A 19,059-nucleotide genomic window follows, 5' to 3' on the forward strand; every position below is an offset into this window, starting at 1 on the left:
CAGCAGGGAAACGGGAAAGGGTCCGTGTAGCCCGGATTACACGGACCCCTTCTACCATTCACCGGGATCCGCATGCTGATGCTGACGCTAATGCTGTAGAGACTGTGGGCTGGACAGAGGTGGGTTACCGCTGCCATGTTCCTGTGCTGGTTGGGAACATTTCCTGTCCAGCCCTCGTAGATACGGGATCTACTGCTACATTAGTTAGACCTGATGTTGTTCCAGTAGGGACTGTTTTGAAGCCGACTTCAGTGAAATTGCGGACAGTGACTGGTCAGACGGCTGAAATGAAAGGCAGGGGGACTTTTGTTTTCACAGTGGGGGGCTTGACGGTGACCTTTTCAGCATGGGTAGCTGAAGTGAAAGACCCACGTGTCCTGGGTTTGGACATTCTCAGAAGTATAGGGTGTGTACTGGACCTTGGGGTGGATATGCTCATTCTGCCAGGGGGCCAAGCTATCCAAATGATCCCACCCTACAAGCAGGTCTTCTCTGTGGCGCCTATCTGCTGCACAGCTGCACATTCAGAGATGGTTGATCCACGTCCTGATTGGATTCAGCCCAGCCCACCCTCACCGCCCACTCATGCTGTTGTGCTGCCCGATGACTCTGTCCCACCCCTGCAACAGGTGGATGCCCCAGTGGATCGGATGGAGGCCATCCGGGGCATCTGGGAAAAGAACTGTGTCGGTCTGGACGAACAGCAACGAGGGGATCTGTGGCAGGTTCTGTGGGAATATAGGGACACATTCGCCCTCAGTGAAAATGAAGTGGGCCTCACACACCTAGTGGAGCACCATATCAAGACCGGGGATGCACAGCCCATCAAAGTGCGGCCACGCCGTCTGCCGCTGATACGGCAGGAGGCTGCTGATGGTGAAGTCGGAGCCATGCTTGAAGCAGGCATAATTGAGCCCTCAGACAGTCCATGGTCATCAGCTGTGGTCATGGTCCCTAAAAAGAAATGCCCGAGGTTCATGTTTTGTGTGGACTATCGGCCCCTTAATAAGGTCACAAAAAGGACTGTTACCCCCTACCTCGAGTTGATGAGACCTTAGACTTAGTGTCTGGTTCTTCATGGTTCTCATCACTCGACCTACGCAGTGGGTATTGGCAGGTACCCCTCGACAAGGAATCCAGGCCAAAGACTGCATTCAGCACCAGCAGGGGACATTGGCAGTTCAAGGTTCTCAGTTTTGGACTGTGTAATGCACCTGGGACTTTTGAGAGACTTATGGACAGCGTGCTGGCCAATGTTCCCCGACATGAGTGTCTGGTGTATTTGGATGATGTCCTCGTCCATGGACAGTCCTTTGGTGCTGCCTTGGACTCCCTGAGGCTGGTGCTGGGAAGGATTGCGGCGGCTGGATTGAAGCTGCACCCTGAGAAGTGTCACTTTATGCAGCGGGAGGTGGAGTTTCTGGGCCATAAAGTGAATGGTGATGGCATCGGCACACTCCAGAACAAAATCCAAGCCATCAGGGACTGGCCAGCGCCAGGTAACCAGAAGCAGCTAAAAAGTTTCCTGGGACTAGCCTCCTACTATCGGAGATTTGTGAAGGGGTTTTCCTGCATTGGAGCCCCCCTTTTCTGCCTCCTCCAGAAAAACCAGCCCTTCAGATGGACATCAGACTGTCAGAAAGCGTTTTCAACCCTGAAGCAGGCCCTCACGAATGCCCCTGTCCTCACCACACCAGACCCCACATTGCCGTTCACGCTGGATACAGATGCCAGCGATGTTGGAATGGGAGCAGTGTTGGCGCAGGTGGGCCCTGACGGAGAGCGGGTGGTGGCTTATTTCAGTCGTGTCTTCAACAAGAGCGAAAGACGCTATTGTGTGACCAGACGTGAACTACTGGCTGTTGTTTTGGCTGTCCGGCACTTCAAGTACTATCTGTGTGGCGTGCCTTTTACTATCAGGACAGATCATGCAGCCCTTCAGGGTTGATGTCCTTCAGAGAGCCTGAGGGACAGGTTGCAAGGTGGCTGGAGGAGTTGCAGTCTTTCCACTTCAGTGTTGTGCATCGACCTGGGGCCCAACACAGCAACGCTGATGCTTTGTCTAGGCGTCCGTGTGCTGTGGCCGGCTGTGGCTACTGTGACCGCAGGGATGCCAGAGAAATGGAGCTCAGAGGAGAAGGAGCTGCTCCTGAACAGACATGCTGTTCGCTGGAGGTTGTGGGGGCTGCAGATTGGGCCTCTCGGCAGGAGGAAGATAAGGAACTTAAACCTGTGTGCCACTGGGTTCGGAGTGGGAAGAAACCACCCTGGGAGGATGTGATGGGCCTGTCAGGGACTACGAAGGGCCTGTGGAGTAAATTTAGCACTTTGCGCATGTTGGATGGTGTGCTCCAGCGGGCATGGAAGGAACCCGCCACCGAGGGGGTTAGGTGGCAGGTAGTGGTCCCTAAAATCCTCAGAGAGGCTGTGTTGGAGGCGTGTCATGGGGGCACAGGCTCAGGGCATTTTGGAAGCACCAAGACCCTTCGTCGACTGCGCCAGGGTTTCTACTGGGGTCAGCACCGCCGTGATGTTGAAGACTTCTGTCGTCGCTGTGATGATTGTGCAGCCTATAAGGGACCCCTTGATCAATCACATGCCCCTCTACAACAACAAGCAGTCGGAGAACCCATGGAGAGGGTAGCAGTGGACATCATGGGCCCCTTCCCTGTGACAGTCAGAGGAAATAAGTACGTGCTGTGTGCAATGGATTACTTCACAAAATTGCCAGAGGCTTATGCTCTGCCTGATTAAGAAGCAGAAACGGTGGCAGACGCTCTGTTGGAGGGGATGTTTAGCCGGTTTGGTACACCGGACATCATCCACAGCGACCAAGGCTGGAACTTTGAGTCCAAGGTTTTTGCAGCCCTGTGTGACCGGTTGAATGTGCAGAAAACACGCACCACACTATTACATCCACTGAGCGACGGCTTAGTCGAACGTTTCAACCGTACTATGCAGCAGCAGCTAGCCATCCTTACTGCCAACCACCAGCGTGACTGGGACAGACATATTCCCCTTGTCCTGATGGCCTACCGCTCTGCTGCTCAGAGCTCCACAAACTGCACCCCTGCTCTGCTAATGCTCGCTCGGGAGATCCGGACTCCAGCTGAGCTGGCTTTTGGGCGGCCACCGGACACTGCTGGGGACCCACCTGGACCAGAGTACGCAAGAAAGCTGCAGGATCGTCTGGAGACAGCGCATGCTTTTGCCAAGGACCACCTGGAGAAGGCTGGCATGAGGCAAAAGAGAAACTATGATTTAAGGAGCGAAGGCAGATGCTTCAAATCCGGCGAGTTGGTTTGGGTCTACACACCCAAACGGAAGAAAGGACGTTGTCCAAAACTGGATAGACACTGGGATGGTCCATGCTGGAGCGGGTGGGAGAGGTAGTTTACAGAGTTCAGGTGCCCCCTAGGGGCAGGAAAGTAGCCCTCCACCAGGACAGGCTGGCACCTTATAGAGGAGGGGGCATTCCCTCTTTTGAACAGAGTTCTACCCCACAACACAGCCCGGGACATTCAGTGGACCCAGATTCCCCTGTCTCACCCCCTGAGACACCCATTCAGCCGCTGGTGACATCTGAAAATGAGTGGGGGTCAGCTCCACACAGGCCACAGAGACTGAGGCGGAGACCCCCACGGTTTGAAGACTATTTAATGATCCCTCGAGGGCGAGGGGCTTCATAATGGGGGGGGCAGTGTAATGACTATGCTGTTGATGTTCATGTTATGTAAGGGTTAAATGTTCATGAGTATGTGAGGGGGAGCCAAGTGGGCGCAGGCGCGCGTGTGTGTGAAGAGGGAGGAAGAGAGACGGGACGTTTTTTGTGTGGCTGGCTGTTAAGTTAGGAGAGTTCAGCGTGAGTTGTGGCTGTGACAACAGCTCGTTTTGTTGCCTACTTGTTAAATAAAAGACCCGAAGGAGAACCGAGGACTCCAGGTGATTTTCCTGCAGTTAGGGGCATTACAATATTTTCCAATCAGTGAGGTCATAATGAATGATATTGTAGCGGCCGTGGGGGCCGCTGGGGGGATCGCTAGGTATCATGGGGGCTATGTGTTCTTTGAGGCTTGTTTTATGGGGTTATATGGGTGTTTGAGACATTCCGTTATTATTGGTTGCATTTAGCTGGTCCAGTTCTGCGTTTTGAGTTCATTTGGTGTGTTTCATTGTTTTCATGTTATACCGTGACTCAGGGGGGTTGTTGGGGCAGTGGCCCCGGCCTGCGAGCTGGTATAAAAGGTGGTGAGATCCAGAGTGTTTCGTTGTTGTGACAATAAAGCCCTGGTGTGTTGAATTCAAAATCTCTCGTCATTTCCGCCCTAAGTCGCCGCCCAGTGCTACAATATATTTAGTCAGTTAGAGAGAAATGGACTCAAGTGCTTTGGAGAAAGTTCTAGTTTTACAGTAAAATGCTGGAGACAGTCAGAGAACAGGAAGTTGTTTGAGTGAAACTCAATTTAAAATCAGTTTTATTGAGTATCAAACATATTTGTGGTGTCTGATGCCCGTAGCTTTCTTTCCATTGAGGAGGTGTCTCTGGTCAGACTGATATCATTCACTGTGGATTCCAGTAAGGACTCTTTTTAAATGAGAAAGAATCCAAACATGTATAGAAAGTTCTCCAGTCCTCTCTGCAGCATAATCCACTTCTGCTCAGTGTGATTCTAAATACTCTCAGCTGAGCTTTAAGAAGTCTGTCTGCACAGCAACAAGTGGTTTAGTTTCACTTTTCAAAATTATAACAATATACCATCTGTTTTTTGATACATCCTTAATGTACATCGAACTGCACATTGTTTGCAACTTACAGATCACAGAGTTTCTACAAAGGCACAAAACACTGAGTCACAGAACTGAATGATACAGTGTTTGACTGTATGATCAAAATTACAAAAGTCAGACAAAAAAAGACAAAAAAGACAAAAACTAGACAAAATATTACAAAGATGAGACACAAAATGACAAAAACTAGACACAAGATGGCAAAAAATGAGACAAACGACACAAAACAAAACAAAAAAGACCAAAAATTGGACAAAAAAGTTACAAAGTGACAATAAAAGAAACAACCTACAAAAACGAGACACAAAATCATGCAAATCGCACAAACAAGACCAAAAATGACAAAAGCAAGAAACAAAAAAGTAGACAAACAACACAAGGGAGACAAAAAAAAACACATAATGACAAAACAGGAGACAAACGACAAAAGTCAGACAAAAACAACGACAAAAACAAGACAAAATATACCAAAAACGAGACACAAAATGACGAAAGAACAGTGAGTAATCTACCGTATTACTTTATGATCAAAACAACTTGTCATGGTCTAGAAATTACTTAAAATTCAAAGTTTTACAAATTTACAATTTACAAGTGATGTCTTGTTCTCTGTAATTTTTACACTTTACAAAATAGTCCCATGGGCCAGATTAGACCCTCTGGAGGGCTGGTTTTGGCCCGACAGCCGTATGTTTGACACCCCTGTCATAAACTACATATATTCAAAATGGCATCTGTGAGATTTTAGCTTGACATATCAAGTGTTTTTTGAGATCTGCTGTTTTTTTATTTGCTTTTTAATTCCCTGTCCACCCACTGTGTGAACCAACAGTATCTCAGGAATTATTAAAGGTAAAAGCTTAAAATTTTCACAGTTGTTTCTCATCATGTCATTGATTCAGAATCTGCAATACTGGACAAGAAAATTAAATAATTTTTGATTGATGGGTGAGTTGTTGTATGAAAACAACACATGAAGTCGTCATGTAAAGTTCATTTAGTCGTTGCTTTCTAATATATAAAATCCCTCACACTTGAGCTTTTTCATGCTCTATTTGTATACAGTTAGTGCCATTTTTCTGTCTGTGAGCAAAGTCTTGAACAATGACCAAACTGAATTTTATTGAACTTGCTGGAGAAGTGGAACGTGCTCAATATGAACCTCTTAAATTTATTGTGCGAATCTGGGAACTAAAGTTTAATTTCTTTGATTATTTACTTAGCAAGAACTGAAAAAACTTGGAAAGAACATAATATTTTTCCCAAATGCCCACAGACTTTATCAATACAGTAAAAAGCAACAATGGCATCACTTGCTGTAGATATTTTTCTAACAATATTTTTAATTTCCATCTGTTCTCTACAAAGAATTGATTCAATTCAGCAGAAAAGTCTGTAAATTTTTATCACATGACCGTTGGCTGCAGGTGAGCCACTAAAAGCCTCACCTCTGTGAACAGGAGTGCAGAATATTTAGTTTTTAGTTTTTCACAGGATCAGGCTATAGCTCAAACTGTCTGTTTGTACTAAATTTGTAAATGAGACATGTAAAATGAAGTTATTTAAATGAAATATTAAGATTTTTAGGCTGATGTGACAGATGAGCACTTCAGGGACCTTCGGAAAGTTGAAAATCAGACAATTCTTTCACCTTTAGCAGCTTCTGGCACTGAATAGTGTTTGGTTTTTTTACAAATAATGAAAAAAAAGCATTTATTTCAATCCTACTAGTTGGTTTTGGGCTTTAGAGGGTTAAAAAGTAAATATTTTTGTCATTGCACATCTCTGTCATATATGAACAACCATGGGACAGCAGCTGTTTGTTATCTCCACTGAAGAAAACAGACAATTTGTATGTTTCTGTCTCTATTTTAGTCTGACAGCAGCCTCAGACTACAGAATGTGGCCTGTTTGGAAAAATCAGTCAAACTGCAGTGGAAAATGTCACCGGCAGATAAAATTCACAGTGACTCCAGTGTTAACGGTGTTGTGATGGGTTGCAGGAGGAATGTGTGACTTATAATGAGGACAATATGCAGCTCACAGACTGAGGAAGACATAAACAACCACCAGGGGGTCTGCAGTGGAAGCAGACAGCACAAAGTACAAGCTGCCTAAAATAAACTGCGCTGACGCTCACCGGGAAGGTAATCAGGTTTTATTTGTGCACCGTGTTTTACATTTAAAGGCAACTTATTTATTTTTGCAATGAATAAGGCAGTCCCAATGCAACTTCATCGTGTTTTAAAACCATAATGAGTACAAAAAAGTAGAGCACGATTTAATTGAATGTAATATAGTTTTATAAGTTGCTCGGGTTAACATAGAAAATGGACAGATGTCATGCAACAACAATGACAATAACAACAACAATAGCAACAGTAATGATAGGAACACTAACAATAACAACAATTACAACAATGTCTGTAATGAAAATGGTACAAAAAAACAACACTAACAAAAATAATGATAACGACAATAATGATAACAACAACAATTATATCAAAAACAGAAATGATAACAACCATGGCAACAATAACAGTAATAACAATGACTACAGCAACAAAAGTAGTATTAACAACTACAACAATAATTATGACAACAATGACAACAATAATAACAGCAATAACAATGATACCAAAAACAATGACTACAGCAATAACAATAACAACGCACATTTACATCCTTGAAAAACACATCTAGGACATGCGGCCACAGAGCAGCAACGATAGCAGCAATGATAACAACAACAATAACAAGAGCAACAACAATAATAACAGCAATGATAATAACAGCAACAACAATAGCAACAACAATGATAACAAAAATTAGAACAGCTACAATGATAAAAGTGCGTGTCCACTAGATGTGTCTTTCCAGCAGGTAAACACGTTGTATCTGAAAATTGTACGGGTGCTGGGCGGTCACTAGCGGGCCACTATATGGTCATATGCTTGACAGTCTGCCAGATGAGTCTGATAAACACAACGGCTGGGCCACAAACTTTCCCTTTTATTTCGAAAACAGTACTGGTTACGATGCATGCGCAGATACAGCTGTTATAAGCTTCTCCTCCATGGCGAACTGTGTTCAACACCTTCTTCAAGCACCTTTTCTGCCCCTGATTGGACAAACGCATCGACTCGGGGGCTGGTCTGCTCCTGGATTTCAAACCGGACTAACATGGCGGGTCCGCCCCAAACTTTGTTTAATATTACAAAACACTTCAGCGAAAAATATTTCTGAAAGTATTTGAGGCGAGAAATAAGCTGTGCAGTAGCTGAATCTGTCCTGGTTTTAGTACACCGATGGGTAGTTTAGATGTTTGAGAACAGTTTCACGTGTGGAATCTCCGCATAACTTACACCTATACTCTACAGTACCTTTAAAAGCTGGAGCTACAAAATGCTTGGCAAACTGTGAAAATGCAACAAACATTAGATAAAGCAGTAAAAGAAATGAAACATTAGTTAAAATATAACAGTGCAGTTATAAAAAGACCAACAACAGAGCATCAGAGAAGGAATAAAATGTTAAAGAAATGCTTGTGCATATGATCAAATAATCGAGAGTCAGCCAGAAAAAAAGTTTTTTAATTTAGATCTTGAAATTGTTATCACAGGAATTCATAGGCTCCATGTGTGACTGGAGCACCTCGAACTAACTGCTGCTCAGGATAAAAGACTTTAAATCCTCTCAAGCTTGAATAAGCATAAATATATTTTGGCTGTGAGCCATTAAATGATTTAGCACTCAGCGGTCGACTCTGTACCCAAACTGGGAGATAGTGCAGAGCTTAAAGATCAGGGGGAATGTGCTCATCCACCCAAACTTCAGCCAAATGTGTCGGCGGGGATTCATTGGAGGGAATGGACGGCGCCGTGTCAAAGTGTCAACAAGTTTGGATAATTGGCCGAGTCGCCCGCACACATATTTCACTTCACTATAATTATGAAACCCACACTTTCTCCAGCGCGATGCCAGGCCGGAGGCAGCCCGAACACTACGCGCTAGAAAAGTAACAAAGCAAACTAATTTGGCTGAAATATGGCGGCTGAATGTCAGCTGGCCTGAAGATCGCGTAGGTTTTGCTCATCTGGGATTTCTGCCATTAGAAAAAAAAACACTTTTTATCCGTAACTGTTGTTTTGCCTTCATGTGCCATACTGAGGGGTCGGCACGCAGCATCACTGTGTAAACGGCCAAACGGCAATGAATTCATCGGCTGCTTTTAACTGATAATGAAACCTGGAACAAACAGGAGAAGCAGACAGAAACCATTACAGGCTGCAGATTTAGAAGTTGGAGGATAAAAATGTTTATTGCTGGTTAAAGTTTGAAGTCTATTGTATTGTTGTATTACTTCTGCCTTCTTTTACTTTGTATAGTGTTTTTAAATGGGATAATTATCGGCCCCATAAATTATCTGCGGATATAGGGCGAAACTCCGTATATTATTTTTGATCTGATATATTGATTTAATCTGATAAATTGAACTGATGATGTAATGGGTTTTGTAAAATTGTTTGTTGGCCATGTTGAAACAGGTTGGGTCGCACTCCTGACGTCACTAGCATGCAAACCTTCCTGACCTGACCAAACACAGGAGCTAACATGTCCTCACCAGTAAGGATGTTCTGCTTGGAGGCAGCGGATGACAAGAGCATCACTGTTTGCAAAACATGTTCAGCGAGGATTCCAAGAGGATAGAAGAACAAGAGACATTTTAGCACAGCAAATCTTACATTTGAAAACTGTAAAAAATAAAAAATAAAAAAAATCCTAGCAACAGCAAAAAGGCTAAAGCCAGAAAGGACAGACTACTAGGTGCTTGATGACGGGCCTTTTTCAGTGGTAGAGGATCCAGGTGTTCGCAAGCTGACTGTGCATTTGGAGCCATGTTTCTAAATCCTAAATCTTGGATGTGTGGATGATCTGGTTCACACACACATTCGTAATGATTTACAAGACCGACTAAACGCAAGTTTCACCATGAACATGTGGGCATCTGACAGGAGTCTGGTCAGTATGCTCAAAGCCCCCAATGCCCAGATCCAAGAGCCCCCTGGAATACTGGAGAAGCAACAGATCCCGGTTCCCGAACCTTGCCTCACTTTCACGGAAAAACCTGTCGGCCTCTTGTACATTTCAAAGAAAACACTACTGTGCCCAGTAGCAGTAATAATTCTGCAAATGCCTTTTATTAAGAGACGCACTTTCTTCAGTTAAGAAACCCATTTTGTTTTCTATTTTATGTGTTTTTGGAGTTGAGGTTGACATATTTAAATGCATTGCATTTATTTCATACTTGAATTTGTGACTTAAAAATGACCTCATCCTCATGCACCAAAGGTTGTATTTCTTTGCATAAAATGCTAGAAGATAAGTTTGGTTATTTTCAGATACACCGCTCATAGTTCTGTTAAAGTATTTTCTTGAGGGATGGACGTTTTGTTTAGTTGTGATCTGATTTGTCGGTACATTTGTTACACTGAATTCATTTCATTACAGCAACTGACCACAGGCATAAAGTTTTAGTTTCGGAAAGTGTAACAACCTGTGTGAACATTCATAGTATATTTTATTTTGGATTTATTTTATGTTTGAGAAAATGCACTGCTATTTATTTCAATTGTTTGTAATATTTTCACAAAAGACAAATGAATATGTCAAAAACTAGTACCGTTGTTTGCTGTTATAGTCGGGCCAAAGCAACAAATTTTTAAAAAAATCATCATTGCATCTTGGATGTTTTTGTCTCCTGAGTGCACAAACTGCCCATTACCTTAAGGTTTTATTAAATTATAAAAATATGAACTTATCGGTGATTGGCCATGAGAAGTAGTTAATTATCAGCATTGGTTAAAATTTTCCTATCATGCATCTCTAGTTTTTAGTTAGCTGCTGCTGGGAGTGACTCAGGATCAGTTCTTCATTACATCTTCAATTCCATTAATAATATTATATATAATTCCCATTATTATTATATATTCTAGGCACATAAAGTACTTTTTTCTTTTCTTTTGTTTTTTTTTTTTTACTCCAATTGAATATGCCATGTGAGGAACTTCACTATTTTTCTCATTTGTTTATGTTTGACATTGCTTCATTATTTGCCTAATTTGCAGTTTGTTGTATTGTAAAGCTCTGTAACTTTGTCTTCAAAAAGTGCTGTGTAAACAATATTATGACAATTCTTATTAGTAGGAATGATGCAATGATGCTGGTAGTAGTGGTAGTAGTGGTGGTAGTAGTAGTAGTATTAACGGTGGTAGTAGAAAATTTCCCCACTTCAGAATCAATAAAGTTTTAATCTATCTATCTATCTATCTATCTATCTATCTATCTATCTATCTATCTATCTATCTATCTATCTATCTATCTATCTATCTATCTATCTATCTGTCTAGTGATGGTGGTTGTAGTAGTGGTAGTAGTAATGGGAGTGGTGGGAGTGGTGGTAGTAATAGTAGCACTAGTTGTGGTGCCGGTAGTGGGGGTAGTCTTAGTATTAGTGGTGGTAGTGTTAGTGATGGTTGTAGTAGTGGTGGTGATTGAAGCAGTGGTAGTAGTAGTAGTGATAGTGGTGTTGATAGTGGTAGTAGTACTAGTGGTGGTGATGGTAATGGTGGTGGTAATAGTGTGAATGAAAAAAACTGCAGTTATCCTGTTAAGCAGAAGAAGGTTCTTTTTTGACTTTATTGATTAATTGTGGAGTTTATATCAGTGCATAGCCGATTCTCAGCCCTCTGCTCTGGATGTTTTGCACTTTATCTTCCCTCTTTCCCTCCAGCAGCCACCTTACAGCTTAGGAAGCAACGAGCCAAAGCGAAGATACGTTTTATTTTGAAGCTTTGCAGATCAGCGGCGGATTAAGTGAAAATCGAAGTCCCACCGAGGTGTTTGGCAAATCTAAACTCTCTCCTCAGCGCTCGGCTTGTTGAGACGCGATGGAAGCGAAGGCCACACAGCAACATTTGCATTGTTTTATGTTCGCTCTGTCGCTGTTTATGTGACCTTGCTGTTATCTAACGCTCTGACGAATGAACACACCAGACCCCTGTTTGCCTCTGTTATTATCACACTTCTACAGACATTTTCTTGCTCATTGAACACATCAGTGATCACTCACTGCTTGTACTAAAGCACCTAAAAAACAGAAATTTTCTCCTCTCATTTATCCACATTCTGATTCCAGAGCTCTGGATTTACTTTACTGAGATGCACTTAGAATTTTTCACCCCAAACAAAACAATGAACCTTTTTTGTCAGCTCCTGTGCACATCAGTGACTTGCTAACACAGTAAATGCTTGTAAACAGGAGCAGAGATTTACAGTTTGTAAAAAATGTCCCTTCTTTGGCTGTAGTATGATCAATTTTACTATTATTTCTGACTCTTTTGGTGCTAAAACACTGCAGGGAGATTAGTTGCCATTTACACTCTGTTCACCACACACACCAAGATGAGTTTCTTGCAGACATTGAGCTTTTTTATTATTTCATTTCAGAATGTAGATGTTCAAAAGTGAAAGCTCTGTTTTCAGCAATGCTTTGGTCTCAATCATTGCAGTAACTTTGCTGCCTAATTCTGGCTGTTTTGTCATATCTCAGTGCTTCTCACAGGTTCAGATTTGCTTCTATTGGTGGATGGAGTGATGTGCCTGCAGAGTATCATGCAGTTTAGATGAGGAGAGAAAATTCTTGTAAATTAATTCCTCCTTTTTATATCCTGAGACACACTGAATTAACTCCATGGTGAGTGTGCTTCTTATTTGAGCTGAGGAAAGTCTGGATGTTGCGTCTGCAGTCAGCTTCCCATCAGGCCTCGGTGAGCAGCAGACGGCTGCACAGCTGAGCTCCTGAGGAACAAAAACAGGACAAGACTCAGACCAATCATCTGTTTGAGGATCTGGGACCAGTCAGAGTGTCGGTGACGATCAAAACATGACATCTGGGAGGATATCCAGACCTGCTGGGGTGAAGCCTGACATTGAGGAGGATGAAACAGGAGGGTCACGGATGATACATGAGCTGCTGAACACTGTTTTGTTCGAGCTGTAATTCAGGTTAAACCTCCTGATAGCAGAATTTTGACATTTACAATGTGAGGAGAGACTCTGCTTGGAGAGAGAGCCCTAAAAGCTGACATTTTTCTCTTGATGTGGTTAATGGTGGCTGGTGTTTGGTATCTGTTGGTTTCTACAGCTGCCTGTTTATTCTCTCAGTGAATAATAATTTCATGTAACGGTTGAGCTAATGCTGTATGGTGAAAATTTATCTGGGAGAAAACAGTAAAATGTCGTTATTCATACGTCTGAGTTGAGCTGGTCCAGAGTTGATATAATTAATTGATTAGCCTGCTGCATTCACAGATTACTGCCAACTCAAAGTGCAACTATACCAATTATATCCAACATTTTAAGACTTTCTGAAAACTCAAGCACTTTCATTGTCTTGAAAAGTGGTCCATTATGGTATTGCCGGTACCAGGACTGTCGTAGCTAATGGTATGTATCCATAGGATCGTCAGTTTCTTGCATCCCATTTATTGTCTATGTGAAATGCACCACATTGCATGCTGGTTGTGTTGCTCTGCGTTTCGAGCTGCAAGCTTATTTGCATAAAGTAGACTTGACTTGTACTTTATTCAAATTTGGTGTGATGAGCGGAGGTTTGACACAAGGGGAAACATTCCTAAACATCTAAACTAGCCGTTGTTGAGCTAAAACAAGGATAGACTCATCAGCTTATTTCTCTTCTGAAATGCTTTCAGAAATACTTTTTGCTGAAGTGTTTTCCTAATAAAAGAAAAAGTTTATCACTGAGCCACTATATTGGTCTGACATTTCTACTGGAGTGAAGGTCTGAAGTGCTGTCAAGTGACCACCTAGTGGCCCACTAGTGACCCACCTACCAAGCGGTTGACATTCAGATGCAGCACGTTTCACTGTGAGAAAAATGGATCTTGTGGACACATAGCTTGTTTGTGCTCGCAACAATATGTTTTGCATCGAAATGGTACCGTTGGCTTGAAGTCCTGCAGTGAGAAGACAACTCTTTGTTGCACAATTTGCACACAACCACGCTTTTATCCAAGCTGCCATCGGGAAGATTTTTAAAAGAAAACTTTCCACCCAACAAGCTCAACGTGGTCTTGTCTTCCTTCACTGTTCACTAAACTCTCTTGTTGCTGACATCAGTCAGTGATTCCTGTGCATCTTCTTTATGGCTGCAAACTTTGGGTTCATTACTGCCACCTACTGGACTGGAGTGTGCATCAGTGTTACCGGTGTGCCAGTAATTAGGGAACTGAGAAAGGTGCAATTAAATGCGTTATTTGTTTTTATGTGTTATTTTTTCTGTAATGAATTAATTGAAATTAACGTGTTAAAGTCTCAGCCCTAGTTATAACCACAAAAAGCAAGCAGACATAGAAACCAAACTAACCACCCTGTTCTGTCTGTCTTTCAGTCTCATTTTCTCCATTTAAATCAAGTGCTGTTTCAGCACCATGGACAGCACCGGGCACTGGCCATGGTGCTGAAACAACATCTCGCAACAGATTACAGGATATGAATATAATTCATCCCAGGATTAAAATAAAAAGGAATCAAATCTGCTCTATGCATGTAATAAATATCAGATTCTGTATCTGGGCCATATATTTTTAGGATATGAACACATTTTAGTTTAATGTATCTCATCCGCCTCAAGTTGTTGATCTTGCTGCTATGATTTACTTATTTTGTAGCAGCATTGTAATGTTTTTTCTCACAAATGCAACCTTTTGGGGCTTCTCTATGTTAAATAGTAGAATTTGCGGCATTTCTTTGCAGTTAATTATGGTTTTACTAAGTGTGGGCTCATTTATGACTGCAGTATAAAACCCTGCATCTCTATGGAAACAGAACAACCATGACTATAAGTAGAGAAAACTCAAACATGTCCTTTGTGCATTAAAACTAAGTTATGCACATCATATATCATAAAAACTTTTTTTTTTAAGTGGAATTAAGTGAAAAAAAAACAGCTATCAGCATGTCTAACATTTTTCCAAGTGCCTATGGGTGTCCCCAAAGCTGGAAAAAAAAAAGTAGTGGCTGTACATGCTGTAGTTATTTTCTTGCATTCTAAATTTGTTTTCATACTTGTCTCCGCTTTAAACAAATCCTAAAGTTCACCTGAAAAGTCCCTCAGTTTTTAGTCTCGACAGCTGATCGCAGCTAAATCACTAATTGCTTCATCGCTGTGCCATGCATCTGAGTCCAACATTTTATCTGAAATATTTTATTCAAGTAGCTAAAATGGGGTCAATTGTTTTAAAAAACAGATGTAGATTATTAAATGTGTTAGTTTTAGACTTTGTTAATTTTCACAGTAGAACCTAATTTCACACACGATTAGTTCTAGAACCATCGGATATTGAAAACCTAATGATTTTTCCTGTTTTTGTGACTTCTGTCTCTGTTAAATGGTGTCTAACTGGTGATTTTGCTTCTTAAAAATGACATACATTTCAAATTTAGCTGCAAGTTTTGGAGTTCACAGAGTTGAACCGAATCGTAAAGACTATGTTTTAGTATTTTGCTTCAACAACATTCAGATGTAGAACCACCTGTACGCCTGTATTGTTTCCCTTCAGGTTATTTATTCAGTTCAGTTATCTCTTGGTGGCTATTCTGAGTGTACACAGCCGGAGGCACTTTAGTTGAATAATTTGGACAAAACACCAGGAGCATTTTGCCACCTGTAACCCACCGATATTGTTCTTCCTCTGCTCTGTTTTCTTGTGTAAATTATTCATAGAGATTCTTTTTTAAACTTGCCACACATACACATCTGGTTTCGGTGGCCTTTGCTCTCGTCGATCATCAGCGTAGCGTAAACATCAAACTGAGGAAACGTCCATCTGTCCAGACTTCATCTTCCTTCCATCAGAGACATCGACCTTCCTCACCAGTGACCCAGAAACATGGAAGTACTTTAAGCTGTTTCACTTCTACCGGAGACTGTCAGCATGCATTCATGAAACTGTGGAGGAGAAGAACATGTTGACTGTTTTTACGTAAATTCCAGGGACTGAAGAGAGTCAAAAGGGGGTTATTTTGTTTTCCTTCATAATCATAGATGATGTTGCACCACATTTAGACTCATTGTGTCTTTGATTCTCTGTTGTAACCTTGTTGTTCAGGATCAGATGTGTGTGTGTGGTCGCTTTATTTTGGGAAGGTCAACTTATTTTCATGACTGCTGCACGAGCATCCAGACTCAACAGACAGACAAGATACACACGTGGACAAAATTGTTGGTACCCCTCAGTTAAAGAAGGAAAAACCCACAATTCTCACTGAAATCACTTGAAACTCACAAACGTAACAATAAATAAAAATTTATTGAAAATTAAATAATCAAAATCAGCCATCACTTTTGAATTGTTGATTAACATAATTATTTAAAAAAACAAACTAATGAAATAGGGCTGGACAAAAATGATGGTACCCATAACTTAATATTTTGTTGCACAACCTTTTGAGGCAATCACTGCAATTAAACGATTTCTGTATTTGTCAATGAGCGTTCTGCAGCTGTCAACATGTATTTTGGCCCACTCCTCATGAGCAAACAGCTCCAGTTGTCTCAGGTTTGATGGGTGTCTTCTCCAAATGGCATGTTTCAGCTCCTTCCACATATGTTGAATGGGATTCAGATCTGGGCTCATAGAAGGCCACTTTAGAATAGTCCAACGCTTTTCTCTCAGCCATTCTTGGGTGTTTTTGGCTGTGTGTTTTGGATCGTTGTCCTGTTGGAAGACCCATGACCTGCGACTGAGACCAAGCTTTCTGACACTAGGCAGCACATTTCTCTCCAGAATGCCTTGATAGTCTTCAGATTTCATCGTACCTTGCACACTTTCAAGACACCCTGTGCCAGATGCAGCAAAGCAGCCCCAAAACATTACTTTTTAAATAATTATGTTAATCAACAATTCAAAAGTGATGGCTGTTTTTGATTATTTAATTTTCAATAAATTTTTATTTATTGTTACTTTTGTGAGTTTCAAGTGATTTCAGTGATAATTGTGGGTTTTTCCTTCTTTAACTGAGGGGTACCAACAATTTTGTCCACGTGTGTATATAAGATAAGACAAGACAACAAGATACGATAAGAGGAACTTTATTGACCCTCATCGGGGAAATTTACATTGCAATAGCTGTATATACAGTGCCTTGTGAAAGTATTCGGCCCCCTTGAACTTTTCAACCTTTCACCACATTTCAGGCTTCAAACATAAAGATATAAAATTTTAATTTTTTGTCAAGAATCAACAACAATTGGGACACAATCGTGAAGTGGAATGAAATTTATTGGATATTTTATCTTTTTTAACAAATAAAAAACTGAAAAGTGGGGTGTTCAATATTATTCGGCCCCTTTACTTTCAGTGCAGCAAACTCACTCCAGAAGTTCAGTGAGTATCTCTGAATGATCTAATGTTGTCCTAAATGACTGATGATGATAAATAGAATCCACCTGTGTGTAATCGAGGCTCTGTATAAATGAACCTGCTCTGTGATAGTCTCAGGGTTCTGTTTAAAGTGCAGAGAGCATCATGAAGACCAAGGAACACACCAGGGAGGTCTGAGATACTGTTGTGGAGAAGTTTAAAGCCGGATTTGGATACAAAAAGATTTCCCAAGCTTTAAACATCTCAAGGAGCACTGTGCAAGCAATCATATTGAAATGGAAGGAGCATCAGACCACTGCAAATCTACCAAGACCCGGCCGTCCCTCTAAACTTTCACCTCGAACAAGGAGAAGACTGATCAGAGATGCAGCCAAGAGGCCCATGATCACTCTGGATGAACTGCAGTGTGGGACCTTCGCGCTCGTCCGCTCGTCCGTAGCGACCTGAAACTCGGCCGGCCGACTCGTCATTATGATATCTACATTCTTGCTCGTCCGCCCGGACGACCGCTGCTCAGAAAGACATATTAAATGATTTCTTACCAATTTAAAACAACGAATAACTTCTCGGTTCTCAACCTGCAGGAGGCCGCCATCTTGTGTCATTGCGCATCGCTTTCGCGCAGGTTTCAGTTTCCGGTTGGGGTTCGTGTGGATGTTGAGCGATGTCGATTCCGACTCTAACCATTTATTTATATTTATTGCTTCGGTTCCCAACTTTCCTTAGGGGTCTCGCTTCGATCATTGAATGACAGTACAGAGGGGGCTGTAATGGATAATGAAGAGTTTCATTTCCGATTTTTCTTATTATTCGATGTTTGGAGGTTCGATTTCCACATCTCCACACAGGTCTCAGTTTGGATCACACAGGTTATTAGGGCAGACGCTTGGGTTTTGTTATCAAGGAATAATCTCAGGGATGATGTGGTCTTAGGACTTTTTTGGTATGACATTTTTGTGATATTTTTCTGCTAACTAAGAGACTTTGTGCTAACTATGTGGAGATACATACAGGGGGTGAAAAACCCCAAAGCTGCCAAGGACAGCTCTGAGTCTGAGGATGCTGGTCAAGCTGCTGATGCTGGTGTCAGTGATGATGTGCAACCTTCAACATCTAAGGGATCCACATCAAAGGCATCCAAGGAGACACCCTCTTCTAAGAGTCAGACTGGTAAGAAGAGGGAATATGACAAGGCATACGAGGCGATAAGAGACAGACAGTTCAAAACAAAGTGGACAGTGGGCAGGTCTTGGCTCCAAGACACCAAAGATGGCATGATATGTACCTTGTGTAAGAAACATGAAAAAACACTGGCCAGTATGAGTCTTAAAAGCCAGGTCTTCACTGTTGGCTGTAAGTCATACAGAAGCGAATCAATCCACCATCATGAGATTTCCAAATGCCATGAGCAAGCTGTCTCGATAAACGCTAACCTCACAGTGCCGTCAGCTGCCCCGGCAACAAGAGCAGTCAAGTCTCTACATGCTGCACACAGATCCAAACTCCAGCTGCTCTTCAGGAACGCCCACGCTCTCTCCAAGCATGGGCAAGCCATGCGGGACTATACATGGCTATGTGAGCTCGATGAGGCAAAGGTACAGTTAGTTTTTGTGAAATCATATATGATTAATTATGATATTGTTCTGAAAATGAAGACAATGAACATGATAAAATATAATAAAATTATTTAAAAAAATATCAAAATTATTACCAACAGTGTTGACAATCAGGGAAATTATGTGACATGTTTGATGACAATGATCATTGATTGTTATTTAATTTCAAATTTAATATTTTTAGGGGC

The 19,059-nt window shown here is 41.9% G+C and overlaps 1 protein-coding gene and 1 long non-coding RNA gene across 2 annotated transcripts; one reads left to right on the forward strand and one right to left on the reverse strand.

Moving 5' to 3' along the window:
• The first annotated feature begins 1,947 nt into the window (after positions 1-1,947).
• On the forward strand, positions 1,948-3,021 carry LOC127537562 (uncharacterized). Its single transcript, XM_051960155.1, has one exon. It carries the CDS (start codon positions 1,948-1,950, stop codon positions 2,752-2,754), a length of 807 nt encoding a protein of 268 aa, XP_051816115.1. The 3' UTR covers positions 2,755-3,021.
• An 8,857-nt stretch (positions 3,022-11,878) lies between these two features.
• Positions 11,879-18,840, reverse strand: LOC127537478 (uncharacterized). The gene is made up of 3 exons (XR_007947136.1): positions 17,798-18,840; positions 15,625-15,820; positions 11,879-12,648 (listed from the first exon to the last, which is right to left on the reverse strand). It is a non-coding gene; the product is annotated as an uncharacterized LOC127537478 (long non-coding RNA).
• Positions 18,841-19,059: the final 219 nt, after the last annotated feature.

The sequence above is a fragment of the Acanthochromis polyacanthus genome, chromosome 15, assembly GCF_021347895.1.
Source record: "Acanthochromis polyacanthus isolate Apoly-LR-REF ecotype Palm Island chromosome 15, KAUST_Apoly_ChrSc, whole genome shotgun sequence".
NCBI classification, from domain to species: Eukaryota; Metazoa; Chordata; class Actinopteri; family Pomacentridae; genus Acanthochromis; species Acanthochromis polyacanthus.